We start from the raw sequence: 15,720 nt of genomic DNA, 5'->3' as shown, positions 1-15,720 counted from the left end.
GACGGAAATCCACTAGTATGTCTTACATTCGCGTTTGGAAGGTGTTTGAGTCTTGGTGTTCTGCTAACAGTGTGCAAGCTCTCAGGTCTTCCTTTCCGAACATTTTCTTGTTTCTGCAAGAAGGCTTCGCTAAAGGCTTATCTCCTAGCTCGCTTAAAGTTCAGGTGGCAGCCTTAGGTTGCTTCTGCAGCAAGATTGGTTTCACTATTTCAGCTCATCCGAATGTTGCTCGTTCCTTAGAGGCACCAAGAACTTGCGTCTGCGGTTGGAAATGTATGTCTTTCCTGGAATCTTAATCTGGTCCTCCAAGGTCTGTGTAAGGCTCCTTTTGAAACTCTGCGGAGTGTGACACTGAAGGACTTGACTCTCAAAGTAGTTTTTCTAGTGGCTATATGTCGGCTAGAAGGATTTCCAAGTTACAGGCTCTGTCCTGTCGGGGCCCCTTCCTTTTCCGAAAGTCATTTCCGTTTTCCATGTGAACCAGACGGTCGAGCTTCCAGCCTTTCTTACGGTAGATGTTCCCGATCCTCAGAGGAAAGAGCTCAGGTGGTTTGATTTCGGTGGGCTCTTTTACGCTATCTCAAAGTGACGAATGATTTCAGAAGGTCTGACATCCTTTTTGTTTTGTGGAGCAGTGCGAAGCGAGGTTTCAAAGCTTCTAAAGCTACTATTGCGCGATGGTTGAAGGAGGCAATTGGTTCCATTTACATTATGGCGGGTCATGCGATTCCTGAAGGCTTGCGGGTGCATTCTACGCATTCGCAGGCAGCCTCCTGGTCCAAGACGCAACCGGTGTCTCCCCAGGAGATTTGCAGAGCAGTGACTTGGAAGTTGTTACATACCTTTGCAAGGCACTGTCGCTTGGATGTGGGAGATTCAGGCTCTCCTTCTTTTGGTGAGAGTGTTCTGAGAGTGGGACTCTCCAGGTCCCACCCAAGATGGGCTTTGGTACATCCCAGGCATCTGGATTGATCCGGGTATGTACAGGAAAAGGAAAATTGGTTCTTACCTGCTAATTTTCGTTCCTGTAGTACCACAGATCAGCCCAGAACCCACCTGGTTTGGGAGATTTGGAGAGTCACCCGCTTGGCTGTAGTATTGTTGATCTGCATGCAGTATGTGTTGTCACAGTTTGAGTCTAAATTGTTAGTTATGTTTTTTTACAGTTGAAGTTTCTTTCGGCTTGGGTGCCGATCAATACTGAGGAACTGCAGGTAGCACTGGGATTTATGAAGCAGTGTCCGTGAAACTTTCTCTATCTCCATCTGCAGGCTGTGATGCATAAACCCAGGAGTCTGGAGTGATCCGTGGTACTATAGGAACGAAAATTAGCAGCTGGTAACCAATTTTCCTTTACTCATTCTATCTCTGCATCATCCCCCTCCGCCAGTACCTGCTTGAGATATTCTTCCATTTTACCAAAGTTGGTATTATTGAATTCCAGCCCATGGAGCTTTGTGTGTCTCTTCTCCTTGGCTGTTACATCAAATCATACCATCTTATAATCAGTGCTACTCAGGAGAATGCCCACCTGAACATTGGAAATGCTTTTTCTATTTTTAATGTCCGGTGTCATCCCTTCCCTCTCAGGTTCCATTATCACTTATCTAAGGAGAACCCCTTGAAGGGGTATATCCTTTCTTCATAATGAAGCCAGTTTAGTAGCTAAGAGAATCCCAGAAAATGTCATAATATCACCTGTCTTGCCTCAGCTCCCCTGTTCCTCAGTCTGCCATTTAGTCTGGGCAGGACTGAGCTGCATGTTTCTCGCTCTTGGACCTGCTGTGAGGTGATTGATGTCTGAAGCAGCAGAAGAGGTACATACCACTGCCTTGCAGGATATGGGAAGAGCTGCATTGCAATTGAGCTATCTGTGCTGGTGCAGGCAGTTCTTTTGTTGAGATTGGGCTTTGCCAGTGGCGCAGCTTGTGCTGACCCATCTTATTCACTGGTTATCGAGGCAATGAAGACACATCAGGCAGGATTCATGGCAGGCAAGAAAAAGGAAGGACCACTCCCGTGGGTCCCCTTTTTATTGTACATACATTCAATAGTATACAATGTGTCATCACATCATTGGCTCCTCTCCCCATAGCATACAGACGTGTCACTACACTATTGGCTTGGCTCAGGGGGTGTGTACGGATCATTTCATTGGCTGCTGAATCCTATACCTCCTGTCTTTATCCTGCATCTGACTACGTTGCAACTAGCTATTCTTTCAGGCAATCAGGGTTAATTATAAGCTAGAGAAATACATGACAGTCAGGTATCCTTTCCTTAGGCAGAGAGGTTTAAGCACTAGTGTTGCTTCATTCAGTGCAAAGGCCAGGGAGAAGGGAAGTTAGTGTTAAACCCTGACATGGCCTGCCGGCAAAGCTCATAATTCCCCACACTGGTAATAGCTGTTTTCTTGCCTGCTTGTACACTGAATTTAAAGCATCTCCTGCCTGTTTCTGTCCTTCCCTACATCTTGGACCTCATTTCTTATTCCCTGTACATACCCAGATCAGTCCAGACTCTGGATTTTGCCTCCCAGTCAGCAGATGGAGACAGAAAAAGTTTCACTGACACTGTACATAACCCAGTGTGCCACATGCAGTCCCTCAGTATTTCTCTGTCTCCAGCAGATGGCAGATGGTGTAAAACCTGCAGTCTGGAGAGAGAGAGAGAGAAAAAAAAGATTAAAAGAGAAATTTCTGGATCCTCCAGGGGTTTGTGAGATCCTGGTGAGGCCATCCCCACTGGTTTGAGGCGGACGAGCAGGAGGTTGGTGACTCTTCTGACAGCTTGGTCCGGAGGTCCATGGTGTGGACATCTGGTGGTCCAGAACCCTCATCCCCCTCGAGACAATGGTGGAACCTACTGGCAGTTCTGCACTGCAAGCCCAGTGGAGCAGGGAAGTATCCCTTTATACAGTTTATCCTGGGCTGCGTTGCTAAAATTTGGCAAAAGGAGATGGATATAGCCAGTGATCTGGCTCTTTTCTGATCTGCCATACCGCCTGTGCTCCTGGAACCGGACCCTCTGCACCAAAGGAAAGTATTGGATTTTATGTAACTTTATTTCTTCTGAGAGTAAAAAAAAAAAAAGAATAAGAAACTAATTAGAGGAAGTAGCGGGGTTCTGGGATAGGGAGCTACCTTAGCAGCTCAGGGAGCTCGGCGATGGGGGGTTTTCAGCAGCTTCTCTGCCTGCTGAGGAGACCAGGTTGTTGTGTTTGTGGCATTGTGGACCCATGGTCGCTGTGGAGATGACTCCGCCCATGGGGAGGGGCTCCATGGGGAATCACAGTGATAGGCTAAACTCAGACAGCAGACGCGGAATGAATGGAAGGCTTTATTGTACTGCTGTATATAGATGGTATGAAGCAGGAAGGTAAGGCACTGAGGTCCGCGAGGTGCCATTACGTTCAACAGTCTCGGATGTAAAATCTCACCCAGATGTTCAAGAGAGGTGGGGACCGCCGAGCCTGGTGGGTGGAATTGGAACACCGGATCATAGAGGTACTCACAGGAGTGTAGGCATCTTCCTGGTAGTGAGATGGTGGGACTGAAGGTCCGGGGTTCAGGATACATAGACTGGTAGGCCCTCGAGGAGCGAGTACCTGATAGTCCAGAGATCCTGAAAAGAATAAGAGAGAGAGACCCCTGAGGAGCGGTTGTCTCAGTTAGTAGAAGCCCCGAAGGGTGATGGAAGCGAGACCCCCCCGAGGAGCGGGTGTCTAGAGCTTCTAAGGAGCAAGGCCCTTGGAGTGTAGAGCGGCGTCTAAGCGTGCAGCTTAGAGCGGTCAGAGTAGCTTAAACCAAAGTCCTTGCTAACTCAAAGGTGGCAGCGAAGCAGAGGCTTGAAATATTCGGAGGTATTGACAGCATACGGTGGGGCGCCCCCGGGGTTCCTGCCATGATGTGTATTTGAGCATAGGAGATGTGCGCGCGCGCCGTAGGAGACCACGGGAGTGAGCATGGCGGACTGGAACGCCCATGCTAAGCTGGAGACACCGAGGCCCTCGGCACTCTGCACCAGAGGCAGCCATCTTGCCCAAGGAGGAGGAAAAGGGAAGGAAAGAGGAAAGGCAGAGCAGTTGCAGTCGTCTGCAACTGATGGACACAACACAGGTGTTGGCACCGGGGTGGTGAAGGACTGTTCCCTTTGCTTGCCGTTAAGGTGGTGGTGGTGCCACAGGTGCAGGGAGGAACAAGCGTGCACATGCGGCAAAAGCAGCATGGCGTTTGGGGGTCTGCGTGAGCATGGCTGCACCAGTAGAACGAGCCTCACGGGTGACTGGATCTAGTGCAGAGGCAGGGGAGACCTCTCCCCAACCACTGCTGGCGGTTCCCTGTCCCGCAGAGATGCAGAGAGGCGCTTGCATCGAGGAGGAATCTCTGGTTCTGGTAGAGGTCTTCTCCTAGTTTTAGTTTTCTTATGCGCAAAGCTTGTTTAGTGAAACAGGCAGCAGGGGATGCTGGCTCTCTGCCCCAGTCTCCATGGATTCTTGACCAGTCAAGAGGCCTGAGCTGTTGAGAAGCTCTTCAAGTCTTCACTGATTTTCGGAGCCGGATGTTGAATGGATCTGGGCCTAAACACATTGGAGGGGGAGGGAGGCTTTGCTTACCTGTATAGTAGGCAGAGTTAGCGATTCTTTTCCCATGTGCATAGGCATGTGCACGTATTCTTGCCATGTGGCAGTTGCACGTATGGGGACCTGTGCACATAAGACCCCGTGGCCTAGGCTTGAGCACGTACATCGGCCTAGACTTGAAAAGTATTTGCATAGGTACTTGGGCGTGTAAGGCCGCAACCTAGACTGGAGCGCATATTTGCGCGGGTACTTGTGAGCAGACACCACGGCCTATACGAGCGCATATTTCTGTGCATATGACCACGAACTAGTCTTGAGCGCGTATTTGCACGCATCTTGGAGGGGGTGTGTGTGTATGCCCAGATGGCATTGGTGCACACCCAGGAGGCTGCCTAGAGTTGAAGTTCAGGAGAGCTAGGCACCAGGGAGAAACAAGTCTAAGTGCTTTGCTATCTGTGAGACTTGCGATCTGATAGCAATTCAGTACTCATTCTCTCTCTGTTTTGTGTTAGCGCCATTTAGATGTTCAAAGTGATTTGAATATTACAGCTTTTGCCCATGTTGGGACATCCCCTCGGCCTATGGTGTCTCTGGATGGGAGTGGATTGGGAAGCAAGGCAGCGGTCAGTTCTCCTCCTCCCTTGTTCCCGAGGGCAGAAGCTTCCCTGAGAGAGAGAGGTTGGAGAGAGCATGTTCGGGCCTATGGGCTCCAGTATAGATCTATCCTCCTTCTCCTGGGTGGAATGTTTCTAGGGCCTGCAGAACTTTCTGTAGAGGAGCCCAGCGAAGGCAAAGCAACCTAAAATGTAGGGATCTTGTGCTTGGGCCTCTCATTTGTCAGTCATGGCAGGCAAATGCCGCAGGGAGGTTGTCCCTGGTAATGTTCAAGGGGATGTAGATCATGAGATATTGGAGGATTCCGATGGGGAATTGGCTTTCTAACTTCTAGAAGAGGGAAAATTGCATATGATTGAGAGCTGCTTTGAACTGTGCTCTGGCACAGACCCTGAACATGCTTAGTGTGGCTGGAGGTCAATTTTAAATTAACCATGCTGTTTCTTTCCCCCCATATCCAATTCAAGAGAGATTGGATTTAAAGAAGGTAAATACAGCTCTCAAGGTTCCCTGTTTCCGCATGGAAACTCAGGTCTGTTATGGCAGTACAGAAGGGAGATTTCTTGGCATCTCTCACTTTGACAGAGGCGTATCTGCACATAGCCATCAGGATGGAGCACCAGAGGTTCATGGTCCTAAAGAAATATTTTTGGTTTTGAGCCCTTCCCTTAGGCTGGCAATGGCCCCAAGTACCTTCACCAAGGTGGTATCGACATTGCAATTAATGCATTGCGCATTCGTGTATATGCAGTTTCTGCAGGGGGCTAGTCTCACCTGCTGGAAACCATTATTGGAAGTTTCATCTTCCTCTTCCGTTAGAGGGGGGCCAGTCTTTTGTGGTGGCTTACTTGCACCAATCTCAAGCGTGGTGTAGAATTGGAAGTTCCAAATTGGGTAATAGTGCCTCCGGTTGGAGGTCAGTGTGGCAAAATCAGTCAGCACAGGGCCAGTGTTCGAAACAGAAGGCCTCATGATCTATCAATTGGTTAGAGACGAGAGCAGTGTATTTCACGTGGCTTGCCTGTCTCAAACACAGAAATGACTGTAGAAAAGGACCAAATGATCCACCCAGTCTGCCCAGCAAACTTATGCCAGTATCTGCTGCACTGTGCAGGTTACCCTCATGCTCATCAGTTTCCTAGACTATAAAAGTCTGGGCCCTCGGATGCTGTCCAAATCCTATTTTCTCTAACCCCTGCCGTGGAAGCAGAGAACAATGATGGAGCCACATCAAAAGTATCAGGCTTAATGATTAAGGGTGGTAAAAGCCACATCAGCAAGTACTCCCTTGTTTATTTGTTCCCCAAACCATAAAAGTCAGAACTCTCATTGGTTACTGTCTAAATCCAATTCCCTTTTTCCCATTGCCATTGAAACAGAGAGCAATGATGGAGTTGCATTAAGTCTTGATACTGTTATTTGATAAGGTCACAACTACCACACCAGCAAGTTACCCCCATGCATTCTTTTCTTTAATTCCATCCTCCAGCCTTTAGGGATCCACAGTGTTTATCCCTTGCCCCTTTGAATTCCTTCATTGCTTTCATCTTTGCCACCTCCTCCGGAAGGGCATTCCAGGCATTCACCACCCTCTCCATGATGAAATATTTCCTAACATTGGTTTTGAGTTGTCCTCCCTGGAGTTTCATTTCATGACCTCTAGTTCTATTGATTTCTTTCCAACAGAAAAGGTTTGAAGAGGTTAGGGCTGTTCAGCTTGGAGAAGAGACGGCTGAGGGGGGATATATGATAGAGGTCTTTAAGATCATGAGAGGTCTTGAACGAATAGATGTGAATCGGTTTTTTACACTTTTGAATAATAGAAGGACTAGGGGGCATTCGATGAAGTTAGCAAGTAGCACATTTAAAACTAATCGGAGAAAATTCTTTTTCACTCAACGCACAATAAAGCTCTGGAATTTGTTGCCAGAGGATGTGGTTAGTGCAGTTAGTGTAGCTGGGTTCAAAAAAGGTTTGGATAAGTTCTTGGAGAAGTCCATTAACGGCTATTAATCAAGTTTACTTAGGGAATAGCCACTGCTATTAATTGCATCAGTTGCATGGGATCTTCTTAGTGTTTGGGTAATTGCCAAGTTCTTTTTTTTTTTTTCTTATTTTTTTTTTACTGGTTATTCCTCTCTCTATGCATCCCAGCATTCTTCTGGCTTTAGCTATCACCTTGTCACATTGCTTCGCCTTCTTCAGCTCACCAGACACTATCACTATCCCTCTCCCAGTCCGTGCGCATTAGTCTTTCACCACCCATCACATACAGCTCTTTTGAATTGCCGCACCCCAGATGCATGACTCCTCACTTCTTGGCATTGAATCCCAGCTGCCAAATCTTCGATCACTCTTCAAGCTTTCTTAAATCACTTTTCATTCTCTCTACTCCTTCAGATATGTCTACTCTTTCAGAGCATAGTATCATTTGCAAATAGACAAACTTTACCTTCTATCCCTTCCGCCAGGTCATTCACAATGATATTGAACAGAACTGGTCCCAAAATTGATCCGTGGCACCTCACTTAACACTGTTCTTTCTTCAGAATATGTTCCATTTACCATTACACGCTGTCTCCTGTCAGTCAACCAGTTTGCAATCCATGCTACTACCTTGGCACCCACTCCCAAGCTTCTCATTTTGTTCACATCCAGCGTTCTTCCTTGATCCATTTCTCTAGTCACCCAATCAAAAGAATTAATCAGATTTGTCCAATAGGACCTTCCCCTGGTGAATCCATGCTGCCTCAGGTCGAGTAACCTATTGAATTGCCAAGGTTATGCAGCCATCCAGTATGGATCCTATCAAAAATGCGATGACAGCGGCCTACATCAACTGTCAAGGGCAGAACAGAGAATCAGGCAGTGGTTTAAGAGGCCTAGAAGTTGATTCTCTGGGCAGAGCAGTACTTGGAGTGGCTGGCAGAATCTCACATTGCCAGAATGAACAACGTTCAGGCAGATTTTCTCAATCAGAGACAGTTAATCCTGGGGAATAGGAGCTGTCAAAGGCAGCGATGTGTATCATTAATGGAAGATGAGGGTGTCCCAGCCAAAGAGAACACTAAGGCATCTTGATTTTACAGCCATGAACAGAACATGGTATGGAAGGAATTGGAGCTCTGGTGCTGCCGTGGACTCGTGATTCTTCTTTGTCTTCTCTCCATGGCCTCTGGTGGACAAGGGATTATGGCAGATAGAGAAACATCCGGACAACATGATCATGGTAGCTCCAGAGTGGCCACATTGACCTAGTCTACAAAGTCGTGAAAGGACTTGACCAGGTTAATGTAAATCGGTTATTTACTCTCTCAGATAATAATAGGACTAGGGGGCACTCCATGAAGTTAAAGTAGCTCATTTAAAACAAATTGAAGAAAATGCTTTTTAACAGTGCATATTTAAGCTCTGGAATTAATTGCCAGAGGATGTGGTTAAGGCAGTTAGTGTAACTGGGTTTAAAAAAAGGTTTGGATAAGTTCCTAGAGGAAAAAATACGTGAACTGTTATTAATTAATAAGCAATAGTAGCTTGAAATGTATTGGGTACTTGCCAGGTATTTATAACTTGGATTGGCCACTGTTGGAAAACAAGATGCTGGGCTTAATGGACCCTTGGTGTGACCCAGTAAGGCATATCTTATGTTCTTACACTTCCCAGTTCTGATCAACATGGCCATAGATTGGCCCCAGAGGTTTGGACATCGGTTGACTCTTTTCTACCAGGGCCCAATATTTTCGGGTTAGGTGGCTCACTTCTGTCTTGCGGCTTCGCTTCTGAGAGAAACGACTAAGATGGAGAGGATATTCCAAAGCAGTTATTTCCACCTTATTGCAGGCTTTGTGACTTCTGTATCCTTGAAGTATGTGCAAATTTGGAGGATCTTCAAGTCTGGTCTGTTGTTGAGGGAATGCAGTCTCAGCCTGTTCAGGCCTGGATGTTGCATGTTTTGGCTTTTCTACAGAGAGATTCTGGTCAAGGGATTAGCCTTTAACTCTGAGAGTACAGGTAGCAACATTGGGTTGTCTTCAGGATAAGGTGCAAGAGTATCGTCTGTCTGCACATCCGGATGTTAAACAATTCCTTTGGGGAGCTAAGAACTTATGTCCTCCGATGAGGAACTTTTGTCTTTCTTGGAATCTGAATCTAGTCCTTAGAGCCAAGTCCTTAACCACTAAAGAGAGCTACGGTTAAGGACTTGACTCTCAAAGTGGTTTTATTGGTGACTATTTGTTCAGCCAGCAGAATTTCGGAGCTCCAGGTATTGTCGTGTCGAGATGCCTACTTACAGGTGTCTGATTCTGGGGTATCTTTATGCATGGTGCCTTCTTTTCTCCCTGAGGTAGTTTCAGCATTCCATCTTACAGTGGAGCTTCCAGCTTTTCCGGAATTGGATTCCTCTATGCCTCACTCAGGGGAGCATAGGCTCTTAGATGGGAGATATTTTATTTATTAAGGTATTTAAAAGTCACTTATGATTTCTGTAGATCGGATCACCTCTTTGTACTCTAGAGCAGTCCAAAGAAGGGAAGTAAGGCATCTAAGGCTACAGTTGTGCAGTGGCTGAAGGAAGTGATCAAGTCTACTTACATTTCTAAAGGGCACCCGCTGCTGAGGGGTTTAGGGGTGCATGTAACACATTCTCAGGCGACTTCCTAGGCTGAGTTACAACTGGTGTCTCAGCATGAAATTTGCTAGGTGGCTACTGGGAAGTTGTTGCACACTTTTTTGCTAAGCATTATTGCTTGGATGTCTGAGCTCCGGCTTCTATGTGCTTTGGTGAGAGTGTTCTACGAGTGAAACTCTCCAGGTCCCACCCAAGTTAAAGGGAGCTTAGGTACATCCTAGGAGTCTGGTACATACATGGAAAGGAAAATGTGGTTCTTGCCAGCTAATTTTCATTCCTGTAGTACCACAGATCAGTCCAGAGACCCACCCATTTACTGAGTTGGAGAGTCTGCCCCTTGCACTGTTGTTTGTATATAGTAAAGTTGTTGGAGGTTTTCAATGATGTTTGCTTATGTTAAATTTGGGGAAACAAGTTTTCTATTGTCTTTTTTGGGCAACTTTCTTCCGGTTCGTTGGAGGGGAGGGAGTTTGCATAGAAATTTATGGTTGTTGCTGTCATCTTGGCTTGGGTAGAAAATACTGAAGGACTGCAGGTGGCACACTGGGTTATGTACAGTATCGGTGAAACTTTCTTTGTCTCCATCTGCTGGCAGGGAGGCAAAACCCAGGATTCTGGACTGATCTGTGGTACTACAGGAATGAAGATTAGCAGGTAAGAACCAATTTTCTTTTACACCCCTTCCTGATACCTGTCTCCTCTCAGCCTCATTATCTCCTCAACTTGTTCTAATCTCCAAACCTTATCCCTTTCTGTTCCCAATATGAAACTCTCATAATGTCAGGTTCCTTCTCTTGCCACCTTCAGGACCTACCTGAAGACAGACATTCTGCTAGTCTCCATGAATCCTCTCCCTTCTCTGTGATCTGCCCCCACACCATTCCAGCAAGTGCCCCCAATTATTAGGCAGACTTGAGAATTACCATTCCTTATATCTGGGAGTAAGCAACAAGAAATGAACTTCCCCATTAGCATCTGCTACCGAAGCATAGACATGTGAGCATAAAAAGATCATACAGCCTGTCTGGAGGATGTGGTTAAGGCAGTTAGTGTAGCTGGGATTAAAAAAAGGTTTGGACAAATTCCTGGAGAAGTCAATAAACTGTTATTAACCAAGTAGGCTTAAGAAATAACCACTACTTATCGCTGTGCGATAGGAGCACGAGATCTATTTACAGTTTGGGATTTTGCAGGTGCTTGTAACCTGGATTAGCCAGTATTGGAAACAGGATGCTGGGCTTGATGGACCCTCAGTTTGACCCAGAATGGCAGGTTCTTATGTTCATATCTGTTTCTGCCTTACTGAACCTTACTGAAATCCAAGTACACTATATCTAATGCTCTCTCCTGATCCAATTCTCTGATCACCCAGTCAAAGATCATATTTGTCTGACAGGACCTACTTGGATTGCCCACCGTTGGCGAGAATTATTCATTATATCTCTGTTGATCTGATTGCAATTTCCTGGTATAGCCATGCTGCATACGATTTAAAATAGTGAGAGGAAACATGCTCTCTAATCTTCTGACAGTATTTCCACTGCAGGCTACCTGTCTCTGAGAGCAGTTTTGCAGCTATGAAACAATGTATTTTTCTAATCTAGTTTAAAGTGGAGATGACCTTGTTCCTCAGCACTTGATTAGAGGTGGTATTTTTCTAATGTGTTCTGCTTGTTTTTAGTTTTTTTTCTTTTCATCCCTGGTAATGACTGTAAACAAGATTGAGCTCTCTTCTTACTATACTTTACTAATTGCCTCACTCCCTGCCAGACTTGTCCTGGGTCCTGCATCTCCTGTCAGTGGGCTGCAGCCTTAAGATCTTATCATTGGGTTGACCAAACCTACGCAGGTTTTGAACATAACCTTCTGATCCCTTGAAACAAGAGCCAAGTACTGCTCTTGTAATGACTCTTGGCTGAGTAGAGTAGTGTAGAAGGAATCCTGACTGGAGGAGTGTGTGGGCGGTTCTGTGAGGGGTAACACAAATCCCAGATTTTTTTTTCAGCTTTATAATGCTGCTTTGGTATTGGTTTTCTGCAGGTCACGAAGTTACAATATTTAAATGCGCTCATGGCCTCAAGAGTTCACACCTCCCCGCAGTCTCCGGAGAGCATTGAGTTGAAAGTCCTACCTAACAGCCAAACAAAACTTCTGAATGAGAAAAACTCAGCAGCAGGTAATGTTAAAGGGGCGGGGAACGCTAGCTCTTCTTTGGATGAGATTGTGCTGACGGGGGGAATCCTCTGGTCTCTATGTAACTCTGTAGAGAAGGCACATTGGCATATCAGGTATTTCTATGCTTTTTGCATCCTGCAGTAGTGGGGAGAGGGCACTCTTGACACTCTTTGCATTATATTTTTAGTCAGTTTGCTTTTATAGAGGCTGCCGGGCAAGGTGCTGGGAGCATATTTTGATATGTAGTGCAAAGCAGGTGGGGACACTGTTAATCTCATTGCTCTACTGACTGGACAATTTCTGCCTTTAGAAAACAGTTTTTGTTTTGTATGGTGTACAGCAGCAGCAGTCGCTCTTTGAGCTTTCCTCAGACGCATGTAACACACCCTGCTGGAGTCCTAATGAGGGAGGGCAGGGCTCGTGCCCCATCTCCTCCTCTTCTGGGGCCTGAGGAGGGAGGGCCCGCTGCCGAAGCCTAATGAGGAGGGGCCCACCTTCTCTCCCTGCTGGGTCTAATGAGGGACGCTTCCCTTCTTTCCCTCATGCTGGAGCCCTAACTAGACAATCTGGGGCTTTATTAAAACAGAGAAGAATTGCAGGATCTAATGAAAACAAAATATGGGCTTGGGAATTTTCAATTGCATGTATAGTATTTCCTTTATTATTTAGCAGCAGGATGAATGAGCCTCTCCTTTCCGCCTCTGTTCTTTGCTTTGACTGTCTGCATTCATATCTAAGGATTTGTCGTCTTCTAGCTGTCTCCTCTTTTCTGCTCTCCTCTTCTTTTTTCTAGCCTTCCCAGTAAACATTTCAGTCTTTGGCGCTATTGAAAACTACAGCTAATAGCTGCACACTGGACAGTCCCACTCTTTTTATAAGTGCATGAGGTAAATCCTTTACAGATTCTTCTATTTGTGATTTAATTTTACAGTATGTATTAATTGGATGGCCGTCTCTTCAGCATATCACTGGCCAGAGCTAGGCAGGTGATGAAATATAACTTGCAGTAGAAGCATTCTCCAGATAACTGTTTTTAAAGGAAACCTAATTTTCTCTGAAGATGAACAATTCACTATACTCCACAGGTGCCAAACAAATTCCAGGCCCAAGTGTTTCAAATGTGCAAGTCTAGTGGGGAAAAAATACATATTGAGACTGCCAGATTATTGTGTGAAGGAGAAATTGGGGATAGCTTCACTTTTTTTTTTTTTTTTTTTTTTTTTTACTCTTTGCCTGCAAAGTTGTCAAGGTAGGAGATAATAGAAGTATTCCTGCAAAAATGACTCCTCACAGGCAGGGCTGGGTCATGGTTGAAAACCATGAATCCGAGCCAATCGACATCACAAGGGGCGTACCCCAGGGCTCCTCCTTATCATCCACACTCTTCAACATATACCTCCTCCCCCTCTGCCAGCTACTCTCAAATCTCGGCCTCCCGCATTTCGTCTATGCTGACGATGTGCAAGTGCTTATCCCCGTCACCGACTCCATCTCCAACGCCCTAAAAAGATGGGACAATGCCTTCTCTTCCATCAACTGTCTACTCACCCAACTCAATCTAGCCCTAAATCCTAACAAGACTGAACTCATGATCATCTCACCCCAACCCATCAACCACGTACCCATACCCTCAGCCAACCCCCCCCCCCTTCTCCTCCAGTCCTCTCACAACTTGTAAGAGACCTAGGTGTCACACTTGACCCACAATTCAACCTACAGAAATTTATTTCCTCCACCATCAAAGACTGTTACTTTAAATTACACACCCTCAAAAAACTCAAACCTATTCTGCACCTCAATGACTTCAGAACAGCCCTACAAGCCCTCATTTTATCTAAAATAGACTATGCAAACGCTCTGCTCTTAGGTCTCCCGAAGAACAGCCTTGCCCCCCTGCAGCTACTTCAAAATGCTGCTGCAAGGATATTGACAGGCACCCGCAGAAAAGAACACATCACACCTATCCTCAAACAACTTCACTGGCTCCCCATCACAGCCAGAATTCAATTTAAAACCCTCACACTTATTCACAAAGCCATCCACAATCCAGACATGCTCTGGTTCTCAGAGTATTTACACATACGTTCCTCTTCCAGACCTACCAGAGCACCCTACACCGCAAACATTAACACACACTCTTCCATCTAAAAACCACCAAGCAATGTGCGTTATCCCTAGCTGGACCCTCCTTATGGAATTCTATGCCCACCCACCTTCGCCTTGAAACCTGCACTAAGAAATTCAGACAGAACCTCAAGACCTGGTTGTTCGCCCGATCCTACTCATGAGCCCCCTATTCCTACCACACCGTCTTTCCTTTACCCCGCCTCCACCCCCTACCCCTCCCCTCACCCCCCTAGGCCCCCTACCGAATACCCCTTTCTTAACTCTATCCTCCGTGTTTTCAATGTACATTATCTATACTTGTATTAACTATAAATCTCATGTACGCTAATTATAATTGTATTTAACTATGTTTTTATGTTAACCTTATATGTACAGCATATAACCTTGGTTTCCTGCACCCTCTAATCCCACTCCCCACTCCTCCCTGCCCCCTCCTTCTTCACTCCCTCCCTAGTTTATTTTATCAGGTTCATTGTAAAGCCCTGTTGGCTATTTATTGTTCCATGGAAACCGATGTGATGTTTTCTTAACGAATGTCGGTATACAAAACTTTCAAAATAAATAAGACTGGCAATGTCACTCCCCTCCAAAAAAGGCTTCTTGAATTTCCAGGGAAGAATCTTCCTATTTTATGCAGTCTGATCTGCCTACCCATTAACAGACTTGGAGATTAGGCAGAGCCAAGCCTCTCTTATACCTTGGTGGCCATAAAGTATTCAGTTTAATGCTCCAAATAAAGCTAGGGCCAGAACCAGAACCATTTCCTAGCGTGTACCTAGATTTATTTATTTATTTATTTATTTTTAATTTTTATATACTGATGTTCCTGTAAAGAATACATATCGCACCGGTTTACAAGGAACTAAACAGTCGCCTCCAGGACGGAAATACATTAAAACAGTCGCCTCAAGGCAGAATACATTAACACAAGGATACAGGAAAACTATTAAAGAGAACTTTCATAAACTCAATTAAATGTAACTGGGAACCATAAATCAGGAACATATGTACAGAGGTAGGTATATCGTCTGTCGCTTCACCAGATTTTAGCTCTCAGGGAAAGCGTGAGTGAATAGCCAAGTCTTTAGCTTCTTTTTGAATGTCGGAAGGCATGGTTCTTGGCGGAGGTCCGGTGGGAGCAGGTTCCAAAGATGGGGACCTGCAGTGGACAGAGCTCGTTTCCTCAATGAGGTTTTTGTTGGCTGGGTGTGAAGCATGTTCTGGTATGCACTTCTGATTGGTCTATTGGAGATGTGTTGCTGTAGTTGGAAGGATAGGTTGAGGGGGGAGATGTTGTGAAGAGCCTTGTGAATCATCATGAGGGATTTAAATTGTATCCTAAATTTTATAGGCAGCCAGTGAAGATTTTGGAGGATAGGGGTGATGTGATCCCATTTTTTGGTGTTAGTGAGAATTCTGGCCGTCGCGTTCTGGACCATTTGAAGTGGTTTGATGGTGTTGGCTGGCAGGCCCAGGAGGAGTGAGTTGCAATAGTCCAGTTTAGGGATCAATGGGTTAGCAGTTGGATACTGAGTCTGGTTTCAAAGCTGACGTCACCCTAGATACACCCCTGCAGTGAACTCAACCATTC

The 15,720-nt window shown here is 45.8% G+C and overlaps 1 protein-coding gene across 5 annotated transcripts in view; it reads left to right on the top strand.

Moving 5' to 3' along the window:
- The window catches only part of CNNM3 (cyclin and CBS domain divalent metal cation transport mediator 3), a 79,519-nt gene that overhangs the window by 49,182 nt on the left and 14,617 nt on the right, over nucleotides 1–15,720 (top strand). The window contains exons 7-9 of one of the 5 annotated variants that reach the window (XR_003857105.1): nucleotides 10,423–10,481; nucleotides 11,868–12,003; nucleotides 12,796–12,890. Coding sequence is in view for 3 of the 5 variants with exons in the window: in XM_029604307.1 (XP_029460167.1) it covers nucleotides 11,868–12,003; nucleotides 12,796–12,845 (186 nt within the window). In the remaining 2 variants the exon portion in view is untranslated. Of the gene's footprint in view, nucleotides 1–10,422; nucleotides 10,482–11,867; nucleotides 12,008–12,795; nucleotides 12,891–15,720 lie in introns of those variants that run through there. The other 4 variants (XR_003857104.1, XM_029604307.1, XM_029604308.1 and 1 more) reach the window with 4 other exon arrangements.

This window comes from Rhinatrema bivittatum, chromosome 5 (genome assembly GCF_901001135.1).
Source record: "Rhinatrema bivittatum chromosome 5, aRhiBiv1.1, whole genome shotgun sequence".
Taxonomy (NCBI): Eukaryota; Metazoa; Chordata; class Amphibia; order Gymnophiona; family Rhinatrematidae; genus Rhinatrema; species Rhinatrema bivittatum.
Note: the sequence above shows the minus strand (reverse complement) of the source record. Positions and strands in the feature narration are given on the sequence as shown.